This window comes from Rhinolophus ferrumequinum, chromosome 20 (assembly GCF_004115265.2).
Source record: "Rhinolophus ferrumequinum isolate MPI-CBG mRhiFer1 chromosome 20, mRhiFer1_v1.p, whole genome shotgun sequence".
NCBI classification, from domain to species: Eukaryota; Metazoa; Chordata; class Mammalia; order Chiroptera; family Rhinolophidae; genus Rhinolophus; species Rhinolophus ferrumequinum.
Genome location: NC_046303.1, coordinates 30,796,808 through 30,821,225, shown reverse-complemented (window position 1 = coordinate 30,821,225; position 24,418 = coordinate 30,796,808). Strand labels below are relative to the sequence as shown.

Here is a 24,418-nt window from a genome sequence, read left to right as displayed (position 1 = left end):
TAATAATCTTGTGAGACAAAGACTATTCTTATCCTCATATATAGGAGGAACAAGTAGAGGATTAAATAACTTGTGCAGGTGACACAGTTCTAAGTGAACAAACTGGAATTTGAACCTGGGTAGTCTGACCCCACAGCCTATGCCATGAACCATTTTGCTGTGATGGCTAACAATGCTTCAGATATGATATTAAGTGAAAACCACATATGTGTAGTGTGATAGCAACTCTTAAAAACCATCAAGGGGGAGAAAATTAGTAAAAAATGTTAAAAAGTGTTAAATATCTTAAAGTCGTAGAATAATGGATAGTATTTCCTATTTACCCTTTCTGGTACTTTCCAAATATTTTATGATGTGCAAGATTATTTTCATAATCATAAAAAAATAGAAGAAAATAAACCTTAAAAGACAAAAACATCTACTCATAATTTTTATAACTCTGGTGGTAAGGATTACCTAGGAAACCCTTACCCAGAAATGAAATTACATCTGAGGAGTTATCTTCTCCAAAGGAAGAATGAAAGGCAATCATTTTTGTGGTGTGAAGAAAACAAAGCTTGGAGAGAGTCCTAGACTTTGATCTGAGTTCTAATACTTATCTTCTGATTTCATAATTGATTTTTGGAGTGATTAACAGACAGATTCTTTTGGATTCAATGAACTACTGCCTACCATTTACTAAATATTTACTCCATGCTCGGCCTTAAGTCCTCACACGGGCACTCTCACTAAGGCCATCACACTTTCTAGTCAGGACAGTTATCATCTCCATTTATAGCCGAGGAAACCAAGACGTAGGGGAAGTTAAGTGACTTGGCCAAAGTCACACACTACTAAGTGGTATGTTGATTCTTCCCATTAGGTCCTACCTTATTTCAAGTGAGTAATTTGAAACAAATTGTATTCTAACCTTTCGGTTCAAAAATATTATCATTTATACATATGTACATGACATATAAAAGCACAGGGAGTCAATAGCTAAATTGGCATTAAAACCAAGAATTTTTATATTCTAGTCTTGAAATCGTGATTTCCTGATATAGGTAGAGTGGTCTTATTGCGACTCATACGAGTATAGAGTTCCTGAGCAGCCAGGAATGTACAATCCAGCCTCATGTGCCAACATTAAAGAAAAAGAATTAATTAAGAATGAAAGAGAAGCTACCTTGGTTCCTTTCTCCAGGGGCTCCCCAGGCCACAGGCAGGACATGGGGCCCACAAAACAACAAGCAACTTCTCAAAGCAGGGGGTTGTTCTCAGGAGACTTAAGCCACATATCTGAGGAGAACAACACCTGTATCAAAACTGTTTGGACCCAGGCATCCCATGACTGCCTTAGGGTTTGTTAACTCATTAAATGTTTGTCACCACCTGGAGAGCTAATCCAGATTGTTCCGGCCTTTAGGATCTCTGGACAAGGAGGAGCATCAAAGAACAAACTGATTCCTGCTGTGGCTATAATCAAATTTCCTCTAGGGATTTATACTGGGATGTAGAAGCCAAGGTCCACATCTATTTTTTTTTTCTTCTATTGATATTTTCACTACTGTAACACTGAAAAAAAGATACCAGTCATTTCACTCTGGGATTTAATTAACACACACACCCAGTGCCTATAACCTTACACAGCAAGGAGGAATCAGGTTTCTAATAAGGACCAAGTTATTTTCGGTTGTTCTATATTTCTTTTCTCTAAAGCAGGGGTGTCCAAACTTTTTTCAACGTTTTTCACCCAGGGCCATATGCGGTAAAATACACAAACAGCCGGGCCACTCACTCGAGGTGAAGTACGTATTGCCTCACCTGGTTTATTTAAGTAAACGAAATATATTTTTGGAATTTGCTGCGGGCCAATTAACAATGGATTGGCCCGCGGGCCGCAGTTTTGACACCCCTGCTCTAAATGATAATAATTATCGCTTCAATTCTGGACAAGCTTTTATACACTATTTTCCTTAGACACCATGAAGGCACAGGCATTACAGATTTTTAATACTTTTCACTTAATAGTTCTCATCCTATGAAGTTAAACTATGGATTGGTATGGAACTTGAACTGGAATCCAACAATACCCGCAAGTGCACCAATTTTTACTGAGACTTTTCTGGAGTTACGAAATTAAACGAATAGTCTACTTTGCCAGCAGGAAGATTAATTTCTTTCCCTTTCTTTTCAGTAGCCCTTCAACGCCATCTATGGCCATCTCGTATGTGCCGTCAGAACTATCAGCGAAAACTCTCATGCGGGGCGTGGGGGTGGGGGTGGTAACAGAGCTCTGCGAGGGACACTCACCAGCTACGGCGCCAGCTAAGAGCAGGCTTCCAGGGCTAACCTGCCCATCTTCATTTGCAAAGGAAGCCTTCACATGAGCATAGCAGGGGAAGTAGATGGCCGAGAAAGGAATGTCCCGCAGAAAGCATGCTTTGGCACCCTGTCCATTTGAAAAGAAAAACCACATGAAACACATATCCCATTGAGAAGATCAAGCTTCTTTGGAACTTACCTCAGAACAAAATATTCCTGGAGAAGACTGAATTGTACTCCCAAGTTAAAAGAGAAAGGGGGAAAAAAAAATTACCCAAATTCTGCAAGTAATAAATCTGAATTTTCTTTTCAAAACGAAAACTAATTTTATTGTGTGGGTCAGGATGAGGGGGTAATTCTCATTTATTCTAATGGTAAGATTTCAATTAAAACGGTTTTGTTACGTTGCCTGCAATGTCCTTTAAAATCCCTACTGATGGCAGGTCACTGGCATTTCAAGGAGGATCTGTTCTCAGAAGATGGTCAGCAACAAGCAAGGTGCCTCTCCGTTTACACACTAGGAAGCAGACAAATTACATAGGTGGTGGGGGAAGGGATTTGTTTTTGAATTGTTTGAGACTCTGATGAAAGCGTTGGACCTTTTCCCAGACAAAAGTGACACATACGTAAAAAATTATATACCTTTCCTAGGGGTTCATGGGTCCCCTAATTTATTCACATACTTAACCCCACTGCCCAGGATTTATGGAACATTGATAAATGCCTGCTCTAAAGCCTTACAATATTTGCAATAATTCCTACACATTTAAGAGCTGTATGTAGAACAATTAACAACTAGAGCAGTATCTGCATCAGGTAATTTCTGGTGCCTCCAAGGGGAGGCCTTGAGAATTGACGCATGCCCAGAACCATGATGAAACAGTTAATCAACTAATGAAAACCACAGGACATGTATTGTGTTTTGGGAAGGCTGAATGGGAAGGAAGTCACCCCTTTTCGACACTTAATGATTTAATACCATTTCTTTTACATATTTCTTACACCCAAAAATTTCCACCAAATGCAGAGCTTTTTCAGAGAAAACAATGAATCCATCCAGATTCAACAGATGTAGCCACACCCAGTGACATTTATTGAGGGCCAGTGATGTTGGAGTTTGGGTTTTTTTTTGACTGATGCTAGGCTCCAATCTGTCAAACTTCCTTAACACTACACACCAGTTACTGTAACCTTTGCTTTTCTGACACCCTCTTTACACTCCTGACTCAAACTGAGTTTGTGAGTAACAAAAGCCTGAGTCCTTTCCATAGGAACTGCTATTAACCTAGGTCTCCTGTAACTTAATTCGTTGCCTTAAAGAAGTAACATAAGGAGGACTTTATGTTTAATCCTATTAAACTTCTTCCTAGTTTGGCCCATCCTTCCAACCAGAATAAAAGCTTGAGATCTGGATCCTGTCATGTTGCCTGTTCCTCAGTCAGCTCACCCAGGGATGTGTTCCGACGCCTCTGTCCACTGTGAGTACAGATATTTCAAGAGAAGGCGAGAGCCACATCATGTACTGCCAACCTGCCCACACTTCTGTATCTTGTCTACCCCAAATTGTTACATGCCTGACTGAGAAGAGGAACCACAAAAGCCACCGCACCCAAGTCCCTCATTTTCTATGCGAACAAATGGATGCCCAGGACAGTTAACCGGTTAACTGCATGCTTAGTAAGCGCCATGCTGTTGGCTTGCTCAGGTCCAGAGGCAGGTCCCAAACTCAGGACGCTCCAGTTCTTCCTCCCCCTCTCAGCTTTTCAAGGGGGAAAAGTACAGTCTAACTCCAGTGTCCATGTGTGGCATCCAATCTATTCCTTATGATTGTTTTTTAAAAAGTCATATATAATGCAGGTAGTTACATGTAAGGGTAACACTATCTTCCATTTGTTTCTCTACTTTTACTTCCTTTTCCTTAGGTTGCCTCCAAACTTTCCAGTTGAGTTTGGCCAGCCATTTGCCCACATATGGACTCTGTCCAGGCAATATCCATATTCGATACCAAGTACCAACTCAAATTAAGATCAATTAAATCTTCTTCATGTCGGTTTCTCCTAAGTATAGCAAAAAACATTGCCACGTTACCGACTGTCCAAATAAATCACTTTGGAGTAATTTTTAAGGCTGATTTAATTCCTTCACCAACAAATCTTGCTTCTTACTAAATCCGTTTTTACTTTTAACCTCATCACCCACATCTTCAGATGTTTAAGCTAAACTTCAGTCTGTATGCTCTGCTCATTTTTTTGCTGGTAATACTTCCTCTTTAAAATGTTTTTTTCCCCCTGGTTATAAAACATTAAGTGTTTATGATAGACAATACAGAAAAGTATTGAAAATTTAAATTGCTCTTGATTTTCACCAATCTGAATAACCACTACAACTACTATATACGTTTTGGAGCATTTCCTTCAACAGTGATATTAACAACCATTCCATAGTTGGGACCATGCTTCTGTGGCTCTGAGTTACACCTTTTCTTCTCCTAAAATTCATGGTATATGGTTGGTTTTTTGGGGGGTGTGTGTGTGTGTGTTGGGGGGGGTGGGCAGTATGGTCTAACACCTTCATTTCTTAGCCATATTGTCTAAATTTCCTTTCTATTTGTTATTTCGAAAACTCTTTTGCCATCTCTGATCTTGGCTGTCCTGTAGGTGAGGCCTGGTAATTCTCACAGCGTGGTAATGACTTAACTTTCCCACTTCCCTCGCCTCGGTCAGCTTGATTCCTCTCAGGTAAAGCTACTCAATGCCCCCATTCATCTGATCAATCAAGGCACAGCTATCACTCTGCATCTTCTTTGATGATTGCTACGCTGGGAACATCAACCTCTTAAATACCACCTCTTCATTCATGTAAACCCAAGTACCACCCTTTCCACTGAGGCTCCTTTACCGAGACGATAGGCAGGGAGTGGATTCCACACGGCTCCACCTTGTCTACACTTTTCTCAATGCGGTCCTGAGTTTTCTTCATGCTCTTCTATCTGCCTACGTCAGTATTGCCGATTTCAGACTGTAAGCAACCAGGGGCCAGGAACTACTACTGTCTGATTTAATTTAGAAAACACTTAGCAAAATCTTAGGCTGTCAGTTGGGGCCTAAGACATGTTTCTGGTGACAGTGATTTGGCTTTGCCAATTCACACAGAAAAAAACCACAACTGAAACGAGAAATGAGAGGCTTCGGAATACGCTGTCAGGTTTCTGCAAGGAAAACTAACTCATTTCTTGGAAAACTATACTAGAAACCAAAACCAAGCCTTTTGTTTTTCAAACAAAGATATATATAATTTACTGGGGATACAACAGAGCTTAGGAGGAAGTAGTGGATAATTTTGTACTAGAATGTTAACATTAAGAGAAAAAGGAGGCGAGAAAGACAGTAATTATCCTCTCTTATGCGATGTGGCTTCCATACGATCAGAAGGCCATGAGAAGATGTGATCTGAAATTACAAACATCCTTGTGACACAAAAAGAGTAAGGCCACATGAAGAAGCAACTGGGTCTTCCCAAGAAGGAACTCTCTCCCTTTTCCTGAACTCATGATAATCGTTCACGTGTCAGTGTGAGAACACGTGCCTAGAGAGGGGTGTGTGTGATGTGCTTTAAGAGATGTTTGAAAACAGCTCCAGACGACTGAGAAGAAAAATGCCATAATCAAAACACAAGAGAACAAACAAATAAAAAAGAACAAATCTAAGGAAAAGGTGGAGCTGCACTCACTGCGAAACATGAAAGGAAACTGGATAGGAATATGTTGTAGTCTTCCTACCAGGGATCAGACGATGCATAATAAAAATCAAGTAATTTACCCATACTACGGCAAATGTCAAGACTGTGTAATAAGTCTTAGGTTTCTGACTATATGAGAAAAAGGAAAAGTCAAGGCAGAAAGATAACAAGTGAACAGCCACGCTCTCTTCTCCACAGAAGCCAGCAAGTTAAAACACTTAAAAACTCAAATTTCCACTGATCCAGGTATGAAGAACCTCTGGTACAACCCTCCTCTCTATCTCTGCATAGCTGCGTGATGAGCACTGGGAGAAATCGAGCTCTGAATCTTCCTTACTTACCAAACGTACCAACCAAAGGCTACCTTCTTGTAGGGTTGAGAGGAGGGAGCAGGGGTTTAGGAATAAATGAGGTAATAACTGTGAGAGTCCCACGTATAGTGTATAAACGTAAGGGGCGGTCGGGACAAGGAGGTGCGTGTCTCCCTGTCTCTTCCGGTGCCTGCATCCTCCCACAGCCCAGCACCTGCTCAGTCATCTCCACGCAGCAAATCACACTCTCCGGAGTCATGAGGTGCCTCAAGCCTCTCTCACACACCAGGCATCAAAGCCCAATTTCCAAGGAAAGCTAACTTTGCAGAAGGCTGGAGAAAAAGGCACAGACTTATTAAATTTCCCTGGCCTCCTTTCCTTACCACTTCCTTCAGGTCTAAGGCACAAAGGCAGGTGCCAATTTGTAAGGCTGCCCCAGGCAATACCTGACCTGTTGCTCCCACACAATGAAAAAGGAAGCAGGATGTGAAAAAGGCTTTTAAAGTTCCAACAGTGAGAATGTTTCTCTCCCAGATTCCTTGATAAATCCTTCACTTTGTGGTGAACACCCATTCTCCAGGCCTACATCAAAATATAAACCTGTTTGACTTGAATTGTACGGGACTCATGTATAATTTTTACTAGGTGATCAGCCATTCCGAACAGGCAACTTCATAATAAAGGGAAACATTCTGTGTGGCCCAAGAGCCTGCGTCAGCAACACCAAAATAATTACTTTGGCCATTAAAAAATTAATACGTTACAAAATGTGTGCCACCTAAAATAAATCTTTGAATGTTCTCGTCCCATAACAAAACTCCCCACATTTTCCTGCCTTTCTCACTGGTTCTCTAAGCAGCCCTGTCGCCGACACTCTCTGGTTAGCCCTGAATTGCCTTGGTACACAGTAAAATCACTTGGGGGAAATTAATAAATGCAAAATGCAATCATCTAATCTCTTACTATTCATTAAAGCACTCTTTCTCCAAAGAGGGGAAATTACTGGTGTTTTTTTCCTTTTTAATAAAAGGCCCACTAATAACAGACAGGAACAATAAAAGGCATCTCAGGGGAGACCTATATGTAAATAAACTAGAATCAAAACTGAGATCTACTTTAATTATCGACTCTGGCTCCATTCCAATTCTGTATCATTCTGAAGTCTCTCTGTCATCATTCTATTTAAGGTCTAGGAAATCTTCTTTAAGGGTAGGCCTCACTTAACTTCAAGTTAATAGTCCACGATCGACACAAGCCAATTAGACAGGCTTGGAGACGCTGGCCACAGGATCACCATGGCAAAGGAATTATTTATTTTGCTTCTCATGGTTTTTTGGATGTGGACACTGTGTTGAAAGCCCAAGGGAGCTTTAATCAATTCATAAGTTGCTGGACTCATCCACTCAAATTTACTCTGGCAACTCTGTTTGGCATGAAACTGTCAAAAGATGTAACACAACAGGAATCATATCTTACACACACACACACACACACACACATCTCCAACGTCTTTTTTCCTTCTTTTAAAATTCTTCATCTCAGCTGGTATCACACCTGCCCAATAGATTTAAGGGGGGATAAAAAAAAAAACCAGTCCTGAAGGATGGTTGCTGATAAAGAAGTCAGGGCCAGGGCAGGTCTTTTCGCATGCTAATTCCTGCTTATTCTAGCTGTACCTGCAAACACAGCTCTAAACAGATGATTTCTAATACAGGGGAAGGTAATTACACTCACAAAGGCACCTCTGTGTCAGGGCCGGGCCCCAGGAGCCAGCAGGTCTGGGAGACGGAGGCTTAACAGAGACTCCTGCAGTGAATGCACATTGTCTAGCATGGGGGAAAATGCCAGACTGGGGGACCCTGCAGCCTTCAAGACAACAGTGGTGCACCTTGTCTGAGAATGTTATTTAATGCTTCTGGCACCTGTAGGCAGAGCCACCCCTCTTTTCCTAACTTACAGGTTTAGAATTTATTTGGCATGTATAATTGTATATTTTGATCCTGGAGCTACAAACAATGGGCAGCATGTCATGTCTTGATCCCTTAGCATTCCTCTTGGTTTCTCCCAAGCAAGTTAACCCTTGTATACACAGCCTGGCAGCACCTCTCCTGCCCAGTCAAGGGACAGGTAGGGCCACGTGGCTGGGGATTGAACAGGGAGCGTTTCAGTGTCTTGCTGAGAAGTATCACTGGTGCCAAGACCTGTTTGTTACGTGATTGTGTCATTGGTGTTAAAAACAAACCAGCCAACAACTGGAGGCTCGATACCAGTGACACTGAAATGACTTCAATGTGAATATAAAATATCAATGCCTACTATTTAGTCTGGGACTTTTAGGATATTGGTTTTTCCTTAATTTCATCACAATTCTATCAAAAGCATCTTAGCAACTCAAGGTTTTTTGGTAGGAAACGCCACTCCTGTGTCAATTCTAATTCTCTACTGTTCTACTAGTGTATGCAGCTTTGCCATCAACAATGCTCATTGGCCAATGGCCAGAAACCCTATAAAGAGAACTTAATGCCTTGTTGAGTAGATGCTCAAGCTGGCTTCCGCGACTCCTTCTCTTGACAAGTTTCTTTCAAAATGTGCAATATTATGCAGGCAATGCCCCTGACAGAATTCTTTTTTCCCTTTTCTCCTCAGTGGAGATCTCAAAGTCCAGGGAGAAAGAAAAAAGCTTTTTATTCCAATCTCCTTCAACACAATCAATGAAGGTCATTTCTCTGCAACATTCACCACTACGGCTGATGGGTTAGCTGAGCTGGGTACTGCCTTCGTGTTTCACCTTCCTGTGTGCAATTCTTCTTGAAGAGGATGACCTTTCAGAGAAGAAGCAGACTGCATTCAAAGAAGTAGTCCAAAGGTATCATCTGAAATACCAATCTCTATCTAAATTCTGCCACTCCACGTCAACAGCAGGACTGTAGGAGCAAAAATAGGCCTTGGAGTCAAGAGACCCGGGCTCAAATTATTGCTCTGCCACTTAGCTTTCTGATGGTGGGTAAAATTCTTAAAATCTCTGTCCCTCCAATTCCTCATCTCTAAAATGTAACATTTGTATCGACGTAAGAATTTAAACCCAATGATTAATATAAAGTACCTAATACAATGCCTAGCACAAGGATTTTTAATAAAGGGTGATGGTATAAAGGTAACTACTGCTATCAGTGAAAAGCACACTGTCCTGTTGGAACAGAAAATAGAAGTAGCTAATATAGTCTTTAAACAACTAGCATCTGGGGTGTGACTCCTACGTGCTTTCATACCTGAATCACGGTAGAGTTCTCCATTTATCAGGCGAGGCGCCAACCTTCTATTTGGTGGAAGACCTAATCCTATCAAATAAGCTTATACTTGTTTGCTAAATTGATCACACCCCACATGGGACTCTCTGGCTGTCACAAGACATATCTCCTTAACTTCATAGTCAAAAAACATTTCTTAAACTGGCCACCTTTTGAATGTGGACCTTGGTCACAATTAGAAACCAGAGAAACGTCAGGATAGATTAGTAGAAATATATCTGTCATATCTGGGCAATATATTCAGAGCACTAAGAACAGTAGATTAGTGGCAGCATTTTCAATACTTTTAAACACGAAGGACAGCATATTACACAAGTTTACACAAGTTAAAGTAGAAAAATGTTGTGTTCAAACTAATGGCTCAAGCACTTAGCAAAAAACAAAAGCAAAAGAAACAAACCAAGAAAACAGAACACTCGCTTGATAAAAATGTTGGCCTCTGGAAAGGTAGGATATCTGCAACACGGGGCTAGGAAACGAATGCTTTATTGTTACATACTCTTTTATATCCGAATTTTCTTCTCAAAACTATACTGCCTATTACAATTAATTTTTAATGTATGGCGCCAGAATATGTGGTGATAGTCTCTCACCATCCTCAACACCCATCAATTTGAGGGCAATGATACGGTACTCACGTTTGTAACTCTCGCACCTACTAGACTTAACCCTCAACAAATATTTGATGAATCAATGGAAGAATGACCACCACCACCACCAACAAAAAATATTAACCATTTTCTAAATTTTTAAAGAACCTTTTCTAGCCCCTTCCGCATACTCAACTCTTGGGGCATTGTTTTACGAAAACATTATTTTTCAAGATGTTCTCCTTCCCAAATCCAAAGTAGAATGCCTGACCTGAAGGGGCTTTTGACCACACAGCATCAGAAACGACCTAGGAGTGGGGCTGAGTGCTAGCAGCGAGGTATTTCTACATGAATCCATTAGTTGACATCCTATAATTTAAAATCAGTAACTGACACATCATGCATATTATGTGCTAAGTTCTATCCTACGTCCTTTACATGCATTATTTTAGTAAGCCCCACAACAGTCCTATGAATATACAGGTACTAGTACTATCTTTTTTCTGCAGATGATGCATTTGAAACATAGGGGCAGAAAGATTAAAAAAAAAAAAAAAAGTCCTTTCCTCCCCCTGACCCCCCGTTTTTCTTTTAATATAACCTTTAAGCAGAATACTACGGACAATATCACATGACTTCCGATATTTATCACAGGTTCATACCATACTAGATACAAAACCTGGACCCTTGAGGTACTTGATATACTCCTTAATTTCTAAAATTCTGCCTTTTAATAAGATAAAATGTCCAAAATGGTCATTTTATGGCAGATGTTTTTGACAAAGCTATCAGGAAGGCACAAAGTTATTTTGTAATGATCACACACAGACAGAATTTGGAGTGGCGACACGGCCCACCCATCCGGTTTTGACGCTGCTCTGCATAGCATCTGTGGTCTGCTCTGCTACTCCGGCTAATGTTAAGAGTTAGGAAAACAGAAGGGCCTTACTGCCTCTCAATGGATAAAAAATGTTTAATTTCTATAATTTAAAGAGTTGACATAAGAGGTAATGTAACATGTCCTTATTCTAAAAAAAAAAAAAAAAGCAAAATTGAGTTATTTTCTTATAATATCTAACATTTAAAAATAGCACTGGGTACTACAAGCAATTAGGCTAAACAGTAACTACCTGGACTAAGCTATCACATATTCATGGCGTCTAATGTCATCTCGATTCTTTTCATCTCCATTTCCCTAACACGTTCACTGTCAACAATGACACCAAACCTGCCAACCGCTCAATGTCAATGCTTAGCATATAACTTTGGTTTTAAACTTCCCTGAATTATCAGGCATGTATGTGCTCTCTCCTATCTAGCTCAACATATCTTTATGTGATAGCTCCCAATTACTTACAAGGTATGTGACCTTAGACAAATTACTTAAACCCATCAAGCCTTCCTTTCCTTGGAGGTGTCACTTGGAGCTAAAACAAAACAAAACAAAACAAAACAACAAAACTATCTGTCTCATAGGCTGTATATGGTAAGAATTAAATGGAGGGGCAGCTGGATGGCTCAGTTGGTTAGAGCAAGAACTCTCAACAGCAAGGTTGCCAGTTCAATTCTCACGTGGGATGGTGGGCTGCACCTCCTGCAACTAAAGATTGAAAACGGCGACTGGACTTGGAGCTGAGCTGCACCCTCCACAATTAGATTGAAGGACAATGACTTGGAGCTGATGGGCCCTGGAGAAACACACTGTTCCCCAACGTTCCCCAATAAAAATTAAAAAAAAAAAAAAAAAAAGAATTAAATGGAAAGCCAGGACTCTTGTTTCTAAGTCCGTCCTGAAAGTGCTAGCACCATATTCGATCTTGCTAGCTTCAGATGCTTCAAATCCTTCCATCTTCAGTGACTCTTTTTCTGCTCTGTATACAGACAGGCATGGTTCTCCCAACAAAATTAAAAGAATCAATAAATCTCTCAAGCTCCTTGCCCCAATACCATTACTGCGTGACTCTACCTTTTCTTCCAGTTGCTGTACTCTTTTCTTTTTTTTCTTTCACAGTAAAAGATAGTGGTTTGTGCCTGCTAATATTTTCTCATAAGGTTTCTATTTCTGCCATCTTACTTAAATTGATTTCTTAAAAATAATCACTGACTCCCATCTTTAAGTTCAAAGACTTTTTCTTGGCCTTTATCCCCCTTGATCTCTGCAGCATTTAATACCACTCATGTCTCCCTGTCCCCACTCTATCTCATCCCTCTACTAGCTCCCACACACTGTTCATTCCAGTTCTCCACCTGACAACTCCTTCTGCTTTTTCTCCACCTATACTTCTTCCTGCCACCGAAATGTGGGTGGTCTCTGAGTTCTCTCATTGGTGCCGCATCAGCTTGGAGACCTTACCCACTCTCATAGCTCCAGGCATGTGGACAACCCTTTAAAGAGCATCTATAGTCCCCATCCTACAAGGCCCTACTCCTTCATTCAACATTGGTAGAATAAGAAAAAAACACTGTACAGGGAGTCAGGAGACAGTCTCGGTCTCAGCCCTGCCCTGGCCTACCTAAGTCACCCAGTTAAATCTCACACGACTGCGAGGCTTCTATTCCTCAATTATAAAGGCAACGTCAGACAGAACGTCTTTTCGTGTTTCGTGCAGCTTCTCAAATATTATGAAATCTAAAATTTAAAGTAGTATCATCCACCAGAAATATGAGATTCCTCTTCCAATCTTCCTTTTCACCTTTTAATCACCTTTCAAGACGTTGCGAGACTAACTCTCAAACACCCTTCAAGTGTATCCCGCCTCTGCATCCCACCATCCTGGGCCAAGCATAGGTCAATGCCATCTCTCCTCTCCGCCCATTCCCAGCACAAATCCTCCTAAGTGGCCTCCCGGCCTTCAGTCCTGCTCTCCCGCAGGCCATTCTCCATTCTGAAGCTGAATTATCCTTTCCCAAACACCAAGCTGATCATGCCATGTGTCTTTGTCTCCCACCTGGTTGACTGCCATCTCCCTTCAGAAAGCCCCCCTGGTCTTCTTGCTATGAGTCAGCTCCACAGCCCTGAGCACCCTCTGCACCCCCCTCTGACAGCCCTTCTCAGCCACACCTGTGTTGTATTCCAAGGGTATGTCTACTTGTCTGACTGCCCCCATGAGATGATAAACGCCTTATAAAAACCATGCGTTACGGAGTTTTTTCGTATCCCCAGATCCCGGGGCAGAGCTTGCTGGGTAAGTTAGTAGATGCCTCTGAAACTGGAAAAGTAATCTGTCATACAATTAGCTCCTTTCTTTACAGTTGACTTCCAATACCGTGGTCTTCTTTGATCATTACTTGTCAATGCCCTCACTTTCTTTGCTCTAATAGTCTTGTGTATAGATTGGGAAGATGTGGCTTTTGCTCACTATTCACTGGCTCAACAAATACGTATCAAATGTCTAATTATGTGCCAGAAACTGTAACAAACAGTGTGAACAAGACAGGTCTCTAGTATCAAAATACACTCTAGATAAGGGAGATATACACACGGAGAGAAAAGTATTGGATGGTGATGGGTGCTACCGTGTTTCTCCAAAAATAAGACCTAGCCAGACCATCAGCTCTAATGAGTCTTTTGGAGCAAAACTTAATATAAGACCCGGTCTTATTTTAATATAATATAAGACTGGGTTTTATATAATATAATATAATATAATATAATATAATATAATATAATATAATATAATATGATATTAATATAATATACCAGGTCTTATTTTAATATAAGACTGGGTATAATATAATATAATACAATAATATAATACCGGGTCTCATATTAATTTTTGCTCCAAAAGACGCATTAGAGCTGATGGCCTAGCTAGGTCTTATTTTCGGGGAAACATGGTAGGTAAAGAATGGGAAGAGGGGATATGACAGTGAGGACATGGTTGTCTTTGTAAGCAGGCATCTGTGGAGCTAAGACGTGAGGGGAAGAGACTTTAGACAGACTGAAAAGCAAGAGGGAATGAGCTTGGAGTATCTGAAGAAAGGAGAGGCAGCCAGTGTATCCAGCAGAGCATAAGGTGGTACAAAATGGGGGGTGCAGGGGACAGGGCCAGCAGTGAAGGACTTGGGGTTCTGTTCTGAGTGCAGCAGGAAGCTGCTGGATGGTTTCTCACCAGGGAGACACAGTTTCTGTAGGGGCACACTAATTTCTCATTTCCTTTGGTTTCTGCTCAAATATCATCTGACCGGAGAGGTCTTCCCGGACCAACCCACTGAAATGTACCCCTTCCAATTCCATCCTGCCTTGGCCCTTCTCCATACCCTCACCCGACCTAGCCTTTCTTCTTCTTCAAGGTTTTTTTTTTAACACCACCTGATGTCATGTATTTTTTTTTTTTTTTTGATGGTTGGTTTTTTCTACCCACCAAACTGTGAGCAGGGACTTAGACTTCACAGCCATATCCTAAATGGCTAGAACAGGGCACACAGGCAGCTCTCAATAGAAGTGTATTGAGTGACTAAATTAATCTGATTTACATTTTAAATAGATCAATCAATCTGGCTGCTGTGGGAACAAAACAAGATTTGGGAGAGTCAAAAGTCAAAATAAAGAAACCCCATGAGGAGGCTTTCCCAGAGATCCAGATGAAAGTCAAATGTGGGAGAAGAAGGGTGAGAACTACCACTGTGGTGGTGGTAAAACCATACAATGTGCCTTGGTGTTAGAAAATTAGCATGGCACCATGTCCTCAAAGTATTGACTCCACAGTTGTTTTCTTCATGTGGGGCTATGAGCTTATAAAAAGAGATATTGTTTAAAGCTGCTACATCAAGACATTAGTCGTAAGTACTTATATGTTACCAAGATAAAATTGATAAACTGGTGTAATTTAACAAAATTCTATTAACACTAAAAAAATGCACATGCCCCTTGACCTAACAACTTCATTAGTAGGAATTTACCATTGGTGTATACTCACAAAAGTATGTCACAACATATGCAGGGATGTTCACCCTGTCATTGCTTGTCATATCCCCAACTACAAACAATATAAATACCCATCAGTAGTCAACTGCTTAAAAAAATTAAAAAAAAATTTATCACAGCTATTAAAATGAGGAAAGAGCTTTAAGATATATTGTGTGCTTAGAAAGATTCTATTTTTGTTAAAACAAGATATTGATATGGGTACAATTCGTGATATACAGAGAGAAAGAAAGGAAAGGGAGAGGAGAGAGATAAATATTGATCTTAGTAGAAAGTTTTTCTTTTCTTAAAAATATATTAAAAAAACATGTAGTGGTTATCCTTTGAAGAGAGAATGAAGCGGTAAGGGGTAAAGAGAGAATTTTACTTTCTTTCAGACATTTCTAAATGTTACCAAAAGAGGGGTCTTTGTTTACAGGGTTCACTATATCTGTTCTAAACTATTTCTAACCTCAGGAATGTGAAATGTTTACCACATCCACGTTTTCTTTTTTTTTTTCAGTTGTAAATGTATTTCTAAAGCAAGTATTCTAATTACCACTGGGAAGCTACAGAATAGTAGGGTATTTTGCAAGTCAATTCAGGAGAAAAATAGAAGACCACCAGGTTAAGTCCAATTTAGGTGAGGTTAAGCACTGCAGGCCTAAACACACAAGACAGAGCCAACTACTCCCCCTCCTGGGTCTGGCATTGTTATGTTAACAACAGCAAACAAAAGGACACAGGGAAGGAGAAGAAGATTACCTGTCCCAACTAAAACTAGGACAGCAGTCCTCTTTTTAAAGACCCACGTGGAGGGATGCATTTAAAAGTATTAGGTCACTTCAGGTCACTTGCATTTTTCTACTCAAGCAAGACAAGAAACAGTGAAAAGCTTTATTACTAAAAGGTGCTATCCGGAATCAAAAACAGAGTAAACTGCACAGCAATGCTAAAGCTGTGATGCCCCTAAAAGGATGGATCTTGAATTGCTAAAGTGATTTCTGACTATGAAGGGGTGGTTTAAGGTGGGTGATCTTGGAGTAGAGAAAGTCACAGGAAACCAAACCTGAGGCTGGAAGCTGGGATAATATAAATGAGAGTAAGCTAGGGAGGCAATAAAGACCAACCACACTGAACAGAGAGGTGAATTCTGCTGACTGAAGTCCAGGTTCACAGATCTCAGTGAATTTAGCGACGACACCAATGACCAGAAGAAAGCAGGGGACACCCAGGTCACGTTCTTGCAATGAACAGAAGTTTCCAGAAGCTCAAAGTGTTAGCGACTTCACTTGGTAATTACCAATGCACCCAAAGCAGCACCAAGCTCTGTGGAATGCCTCTGAACTAGATTAAACCACCAGGCTAGTAATTAAACTAACTTTATATGGGAGAGGTCTCTTGCTCAAACTTGAGCAATCCTGCTCATTTCAGGAAAGCAATTTTAGCACGAAAGTGGAAACAAGACACTTCTGAGCCTCAATTTCAGCTCAGATACTATCGTTGGCAGCTTCTATTCTCCGAACTATAAAATCAGGAGACCAGCGATTTCCAGGGGGTGTTAAAGGGGATTAAGATTATGAAATACTACGAAGATGAAAAGGACTAAGTCTCAGTCTTATATCATTTGCAGGTAGTTTAACAGTCTCTGTTTCTGTGTAGCAAACAAGTTTGTACCATTTTATCCATCTAGACATTTCAATAGCAGCCATAGCCATAGTACCTAAAAGTACCTAAATGTTTAGTACCAGACAACCTGTTGAAAGACTGCTTGGCATCTTGTCAAAATGACATGCTGCGACATCGTGTTCTAGTCTGCATGAGCCCCAGAATTTAGAAAAGCAGATGATTTTTCTTCCGATTGATCAACACGATCCCTCATGACAATACTGTTTATTTCTTACAGCTTGCATCATTGGTCAATGAAATAGCTAGAACATTGCGACCACTGCACAACCACAGAGTGAGCATTTTAAGAGCTGCTTTTAAAAATTAGATGTTGATTCCAAAACACCACAGATTCCTACATATAAGTCAAGGTTCTCCCCACCTTAAAACTAACCCCAGAAAAAAAGCATGTCACATAATATTTGATCCTTACAAAATCTCAGATCATGGGGTACTCTTCCAATCACTTGACCTTGAGAAGTACAGAGCACCATTTGGGAAAAGCAGATTTGCCTGAAACAACCTCAGTGACTACACTGGATGTTTACCAAAGTCACCTGCAAACGTTCAGTTAAAAAGAAAAGGGTGAAAATGTAGGAGAGGAGATCCTGGGGGTAGGATCTCACAAATGCTGTGTTGAATGTCAAAACAAGGCATTTCAAGTTCTCTTTAAAAAGCAATATGGTAAGTTGTTACATTATGGGACCAGTTATATCCATTCAGGGTGAACTGGGAGTAGGAAAAAAGAAAACGTCTGTCCTAATGCTATGTGTCCGTGGGATAAAACTTCCAAGGAAAATACTGCACCCAGAGTGCAAAGGTACTTCATTTTGCCAGCTTGGGATAAAAATGAAAATCATGTACTCTTGTAAAACCATGTAAATGGCTGATTCAAAACGTGGATTAAGTGATAATCAAGAAACTGATTCAAAATTCATATGGAGAATATGAGTACTTATTGATATTGTGTTTAGGAAAAACAGTATTAATTTTATATAATATGATTTTACATATTTATGTGTAAATAAACGAAAACTATTTTAAGTAGATATTTGACTTCTCCTATATCCCTAAATGTTTACGTATTCAAGTTGGCCATGAAATATTTTTTTAAAAATGTTCACATTGTAAGATGATGAACACCTTATGTTTAAGAAAGTCTTAGAGCCGGGCATATAAGAAGCTAATTCTAGTATATTCCATTATAACTTCCTTGGTAGAGGAGCATGAATAACAAATTTTAAGAATTTTTGAAAAGTTTGGTTTTGTAATCATTCTGAAAAACTACTTTCTAAATGAAAAAGGGTTAAGATTCCAAATAGGATGACAAAGCACACATATGGATAAGGCTGGGAGGTACAGGATCAGAAAATAAATTGTAGGCCTCTTCTTAAACTGAGCTCAGCACATCCTCCGACGGTGCCCTATGATCTCTGCATCTGTCTTTCCCGGAGGACAACATTGAGAATCAGGTTTTTGTATCGTAACCAATCCAAATAAAGCTCCAGCCAGAGGTGCTGCAAAGAGCTGTGCATGGAACAAGGCGAGAGGGCGCCAGTCACATCACAGTCACCCCTGATTTGTGGATTTCTAAGGCTGGTTTTTTGGCAGGTGGCAGGAAGGGGCACCTCCTTCTAAATGGCATGAAGATACAATAGGGGCTTCAGCAGAGCATCTACTCCAGGTGTAGAAACGCGAGGAACTGATTTCATGTTGGTGAGCAGTTACTAGTTTAGTAGATGAGCATACACTCAAATAAATGACCCAAGGGAAAGTTACCTTGTAGATGCCAAAGAACCCCAGGTCCCTTACGACAGAAAGAGCACTGACTCGGGGACCAGTGGTGATTTCCCCAGCCACCTGCAAACGGATCTTGACAATTTCCAAAGGATTTGTGAAAATCACCTGGGAGCCTCCTGCCTAAAAAGGAGAAAAAGAAAAGATTTAGTATCAAAGCAGGGTAATGGTAAGGTTGGGTTCAGGAAGAAATGAGTGATTATCCTCAATGAAGCTCAGAGTATCCTATTCTCAAGAGACTGTAGTTTCAATCCTTGTCCCATCGATTAAAACAGAGACTATGAGTTTAAATCAAAATACAGTCACTGCTTCGGAGATCTTGGGTAAAGAGACCCTACCGCCTTCATGCAGAGCTTGAAAGACGGCAAAACTAGAGACGACTTTGCCAAAAGCAGAAAGACTTCTGTTGGCCTTACCAATGTCCTCACACTAAAATGCCAAAGATACCCTGAAGCACAATCAACTGCCACCTAGGGCTCAAAGCTGAGGATACAAAGGCAGCAATAAAATGAAAATCAAACCCAATATATGGTGATGGAAAGAGAATTGACTCTCGGTGGCAAACATACAATGTGATGCATCACAGAATTGTACACCTGAAGTCTATGTAAGTTTACTAACAATTGTCACCCCAATAAACTTTCATTAAAAAAAAAAAAGAAAAAGAAAATCAAACAGTATCCAACTAAAGAGATCCAGATCTGCTTGTCAGAGTAGGAGAGCACAGGAAAGACAGAGCTTCTCCCATGATGGACTTCGTGATTCTGTCAATAGTTCAAAATTAACAGAAAGCATGTAAACTTAGGTGAAAGCTATTTTTATTTCTCTTAAAAACTCGAGTAGATCATCAAACACCATTTTCTGAAGTTAAATATTATTAGAATTTTATTTATGTATTACTGTGTATAGAAATACTCTTTTCATATAAGATAAATGTCAAAGTAGTAAAAATATGCATTAAATCAATTATGGCCCAAACTTTGAACAACGTGTGTTATTTCATTCCAGCAATGGCTGGGTGCCATACCTCCGAGATCATCAGTGGAAATCTTTCAAGTGCACTATAAGGGAAATTTTAAGCTAGCTATTTTGAAGCTAAGCCTATATTTATCATAAGCAATTACATTCTTTCTTACTGTACTTCAACTTGTTATTCCTTGTCACAAATATATTAAAATTTTTGTATCTTTCGAACTAAGATTGACACAGAATCTTCACTATGTAGTGATTGCACGAAACTGGACCACAGACATAGCAGTGACATTCTACAGCTTAGTAAATGCCATCACAGCAACAGGCTCAATTTGGGTCAAAAATCACACAAAACTACTTCTTGCTAGATACTTTGATCCTATTAACTAATGTATGCACCCTCACAAAATGGCCTGTACTACTGAAAACCAGGTACACAGATGGTCTTTGAAATGTCGTTTATAATACCTGGAAATAAAAATTAGAAATACGCAAATATCCAATGGTAAGAAATGGATTAAATGAATTGGAGTATGTTTGTGCAATGAGATTCTATGCTGCTAATAGAAATATTGTGGAAAAGGTTCAACATATACTATGAAGTAAAAACTCTCATATGTTTAAATGCATGTACACCTTTCCCTACTGTCCTTAAATCATGTGGAAGAGATACGCCAGTATAGTGCTTTTGAGGTAGTAGGATTACAAGGGGTTTATTTTCTTTTCTGCTGTATTTTTTAAAAAGTTCTTCTATATAGATCATGTGTTACTTCTATAAGTAAAAATAAATACTTCTGCCTAACTTATCTAATATACATAGCAATGCTAACCAAAAAAAAAAAGTTCACCCACTCTCTAAATCAAATTTTTTTCATTTTTATAAACTTGATACTTTATTCAAGACACACGTGTTCTTAAAAACAGACTGAGACTTTCCCTCATTCCACTCATTAAAACTGTTTAGAAGGCAGTAGTATTCCCGTGTCTAGATTGCCACCCCGACTACCTGTCCTTACCTGTTTCTACCATGTTTTGCCCATCCCCCATCTTAGGTGACTCAAAGGAGGCACCAAGTGGTACCATTATTAAAGGGCATAATTCTTATGTATAGAATTGCCATCTCATTCATTACCACATATCTATACTAATGTCTGTAAAAGTTAACATACAACACAATATAATAAGAACTTATACTCAACTCCCTAACTCCAAGCCAATCAATAGGTACCACTTCTTTTAGCACAGAAAAGTGAATTCTAACCACTAAGGACGATGCAAAAGTCAAATCCACTCCAGATAACTGCAGGGAACAGAAGCAGTGGGAAGAAAGAGTGTAGTGACACTAGGAAAAAATAATGATGTGCTCGTTACCTTTAGTGGGCTCAGAAAGAAAGAACCTACAGATTGAAAGCGGCACGTTGTAGAGGTGCTGAAGATGAATGGGACCTTTGGAGTCACGCTGGAAGAAAATGAGACTCCAAGGCACCAAGAGAAGATGCTTATCATCAGATGCACGGTGTCTGGGCATCACCACCACTTGATCACGGAGCGGCACACACTGCCTGCTGCTCTTCTGGCTCCTGGTCTATTATCCATTCACAGTACCTTACCCAGGTCCCTCCTTTGCAGAGATCAAAGACAGCCAAATCCGCGGACAGGAACACCTATTGTGCACGATGTCTTTGTGTCCCTCATCACTTGAGAGCTCTGGCTGTGTGAAGATACTGCTTTTTTGTGCAATTTTGTCACAAATCATTTCCCTATGACTTTCTGGGGTCTCAGGCAAGTAGGACAGGGGAAGATTGTCCATATTAGAACTGGCTCTGTGTGGCATATTACATTTACAGTGGTGACACTGACTCCTCTACAGGCTTCCTGGAATATTCTTTGTTACTAAAAATCTTAGTTACTACCCAGTATCTGGATCCATTTAAAGAGAAAGGCATACACCTATTGCAGACTCACTTCAGCTACCTGACCATTCATTCCTTTATTCACCAAATATTTTTAAGAAATCGTGTTCAAAGTTTGTCCTAAAAATTGCAAGGATACAAGATGAGTGAGAAAGCATTCTTGTTTTCAAGGAGCTTGAAAAGGAGTAGAGGTAACAGATATTTATTAAGCATTCATTATGGGCTATCAGGATATTGCTTTGCAGATATATATAGATATATAGATATATATCTATATATATATATCTTTTCAGTCCACTCAAGAGGTATTTTTCCAGATTTTACATAAGAGGAAATTGAGGCATAGAAAGATTAAAGCAACTGTTACAGGCTGAACTGTGCTCCACCAAAATTCATGTATTGAAGTACTAAACCTCAGTACCTCAGAACGTGACTGTATTTGGAGACAGGGCTTTCAAAGATGTAATTAAGGTAAAATGAGGTCATATGGCTGGGCCCTAATCCAATGTGACCAGTATCCTTATAACAAGAGGACACTGAGATAAAGACACGTATGTATAGGAGAAAAGACCGTGCGGAGGACACACGGAGAAGGTGGCCATCTTCAAGCCAAGGAGAGAGGCCTCAGAAGAAACCAACCCTGCTGACACCTTCATCTTGGGCTTCCCGCCTCCGGAAATGTGAGAAAATAAATTTATGTGGTTTAAGTCACCTAGTCTTTGCTTTTCCGTTATGGCAGTTCTAGAAAACTAATATAACAATTTATCCAGAGCTACAAGAAAGCAAGCAAAGGATTTTCTACTGAGTCCAACAAATATATGCCTTCTGAACGGAGAAAATGGCACACGAGAAAAGATAACTATATGATAAGAGTGAAGGTCCATACAAATTGCCATGGCAATTCAAAGGAGGACAAGATTTCTGCTGGCTGGGGCAATCTGGGGAGACAGTAAGGCATATAATAAGATAACACATCAGCTGGTGACTGAAGTGAGCTTACGATGACTATAGCCCAGCGAACCCTTTCTCCTCTTCTGGAAAAGTCAGAGACAGGCTTTGGTTGAGCATTTGTGATATAGCAGTCGCTGTGCTAACTCTTCAGACCTTATCTCCATTCCTCCAATGATGCTGACACAGGCTATCTTTCTGCCGTTCTGGAGGTGAGGAAATGAAAAGCACAGCATTCTGTCCAAAGCAGACAGAGTTTGAACCAGTCAGGCCTGATTCCTAACCCAGGCTCAGAACCATTAGGTTGACTTATAGAATGTCAAAAAGCCTATGCTTTGGAAAAGATTCATTTTCAGTTTTTTTCTTTCTTGTTTAAACAGAGTATCTGCCTGAATCATTGGTTAATCTGATCACAGACCAGAGCTGTCATGACTTGGACAGCCTCTGTCTAGAAGAGATAAATCAATGATTCAGAGACACTAAAGTACATCAAGAAATATGGAAGAGAGTTTTTTTTTACAGGTATAATATAGTTGACTTTCATCAGATGCATCAAATTTTTCTTTGTAGATCAGGCAATAAATCATAAGGAAGCCCCAGGACGCTAGGTGGTAAAATCTACAAATCACGCCAAATCGGAATCCTTGAGGAATAGTTCAGACTCAGACATGTATGACTAGTGACATTATTTTCAATTACACTCAGATGGGCTTACAAAATAATTACACTGGGGTGGGTTTTACCTAAATACAGCACAGTGGTTCCGGATGGGAGCAATTGAGTCACACAGACCCGGATTTTAATTCAGGCTTTATCATTTCTTTGTATGTGACCTCAGATAATTCCTCAAATTTACTAAGGCATAGATTTCTCCTTTGGACTGCAGAGATGACACCATTTCACAGACTCCCTGTGAGGACTACATGAAGCAATATGTGCCAACTGTCTAGAACAGTGCCTAACAGAACAATCGGGCGGGGGGGGGGGGTGGTACTGCTGGAAATCAGTATGGCACCCTGGTTGACAGCCTAGGCTTTGGCAAACGACTTCACCTACCCACTCTTAAACTTACCGCACCTGTAAAATGGGCACGCTTACATTACTGCTCTTCGTGATTTCAACAAATGTTGACTGTGAGCCAACTCTATAGCGGATGTATAGGAGTGAACAAGACCAGGACCCCCTCCCTCATGGAGCTGTTATTTATTGAATTATGTGAGGATTAAATGAAAACATGTACATAAAGCACTTATCCTAGTACATAGCATGCTGTATGCTCAATCGATGGCATTGATTACCATTAATAAACAGAAGACAGAACTCTGTTTAGGTGAATTTAGCTTACCAAACGCCTTTAAAGCCAGTAACACTTGAGTTTTCTTTCCCTTAAAACCTGCACATTAAACTTCCTTTCTGAGGAAAGCAGAGTTATACTGAAGATTGGCAGGAAGCAGCTATATCAGGTAAAAAAGAAAAAACGAAAGAAGAGGGTGTACCTAAGTGGTAATGGGTGATGCAGTAAAGCTCAACGCAGGCAGATGATTTTTATTTAAGTTCATTTAATTTTATTCACTTAAATGTAAGCTGACATTCAATAAACTATGGGTATTTTTAATTCTGAAATGTTTTTGTTACTGAGAAACGGTTAATCATGTCCTAGTGTAGGAGCTGGTAAAAATGACAACGGCCGGATAGGTAACTAGCATCGTTCACCTCACTGTGTTTGTGGGACTGGCCTCTGCTGTTCCATTCAGGTGTGACTGCCCCCAACACTGGCAAATCACTTTGGAAATGTGAACCACTGTCACAAAAGGAACGAAGAGAGGAGACAGAGGCTGAATTGGATGTGGGACAAAAGGTTCCCCACTGCTGGAAACGATGCACAGTGCGTGTTCTTCTGCCCAGGTGACTTGACTGCTAGAGGTGAAAGGCAACACAATTGCCCTTCGTGCTCAAGATCAAC

General features: G+C 40.2%; 1 protein-coding gene across 2 annotated transcripts in view; it reads right to left on the bottom strand.

The window, feature by feature from the left end:
• SLC25A13 (solute carrier family 25 member 13) overlaps nucleotides 1-24,418 on the bottom strand; it is a 173,498-nt gene that overhangs the window by 10,032 nt on the left and 139,048 nt on the right. For both annotated transcript variants that reach the window (XM_033088547.1, XM_033088549.1), the window contains exons 14-15: nucleotides 18,605-18,745; nucleotides 2,293-2,431 (exon numbers count right to left, since the gene is read on the bottom strand). In XM_033088547.1, the coding sequence (XP_032944438.1) occupies nucleotides 2,293-2,431; nucleotides 18,605-18,745 (280 nt within the window). The remainder of the gene's footprint in view (nucleotides 1-2,292; nucleotides 2,432-18,604; nucleotides 18,746-24,418) is intronic.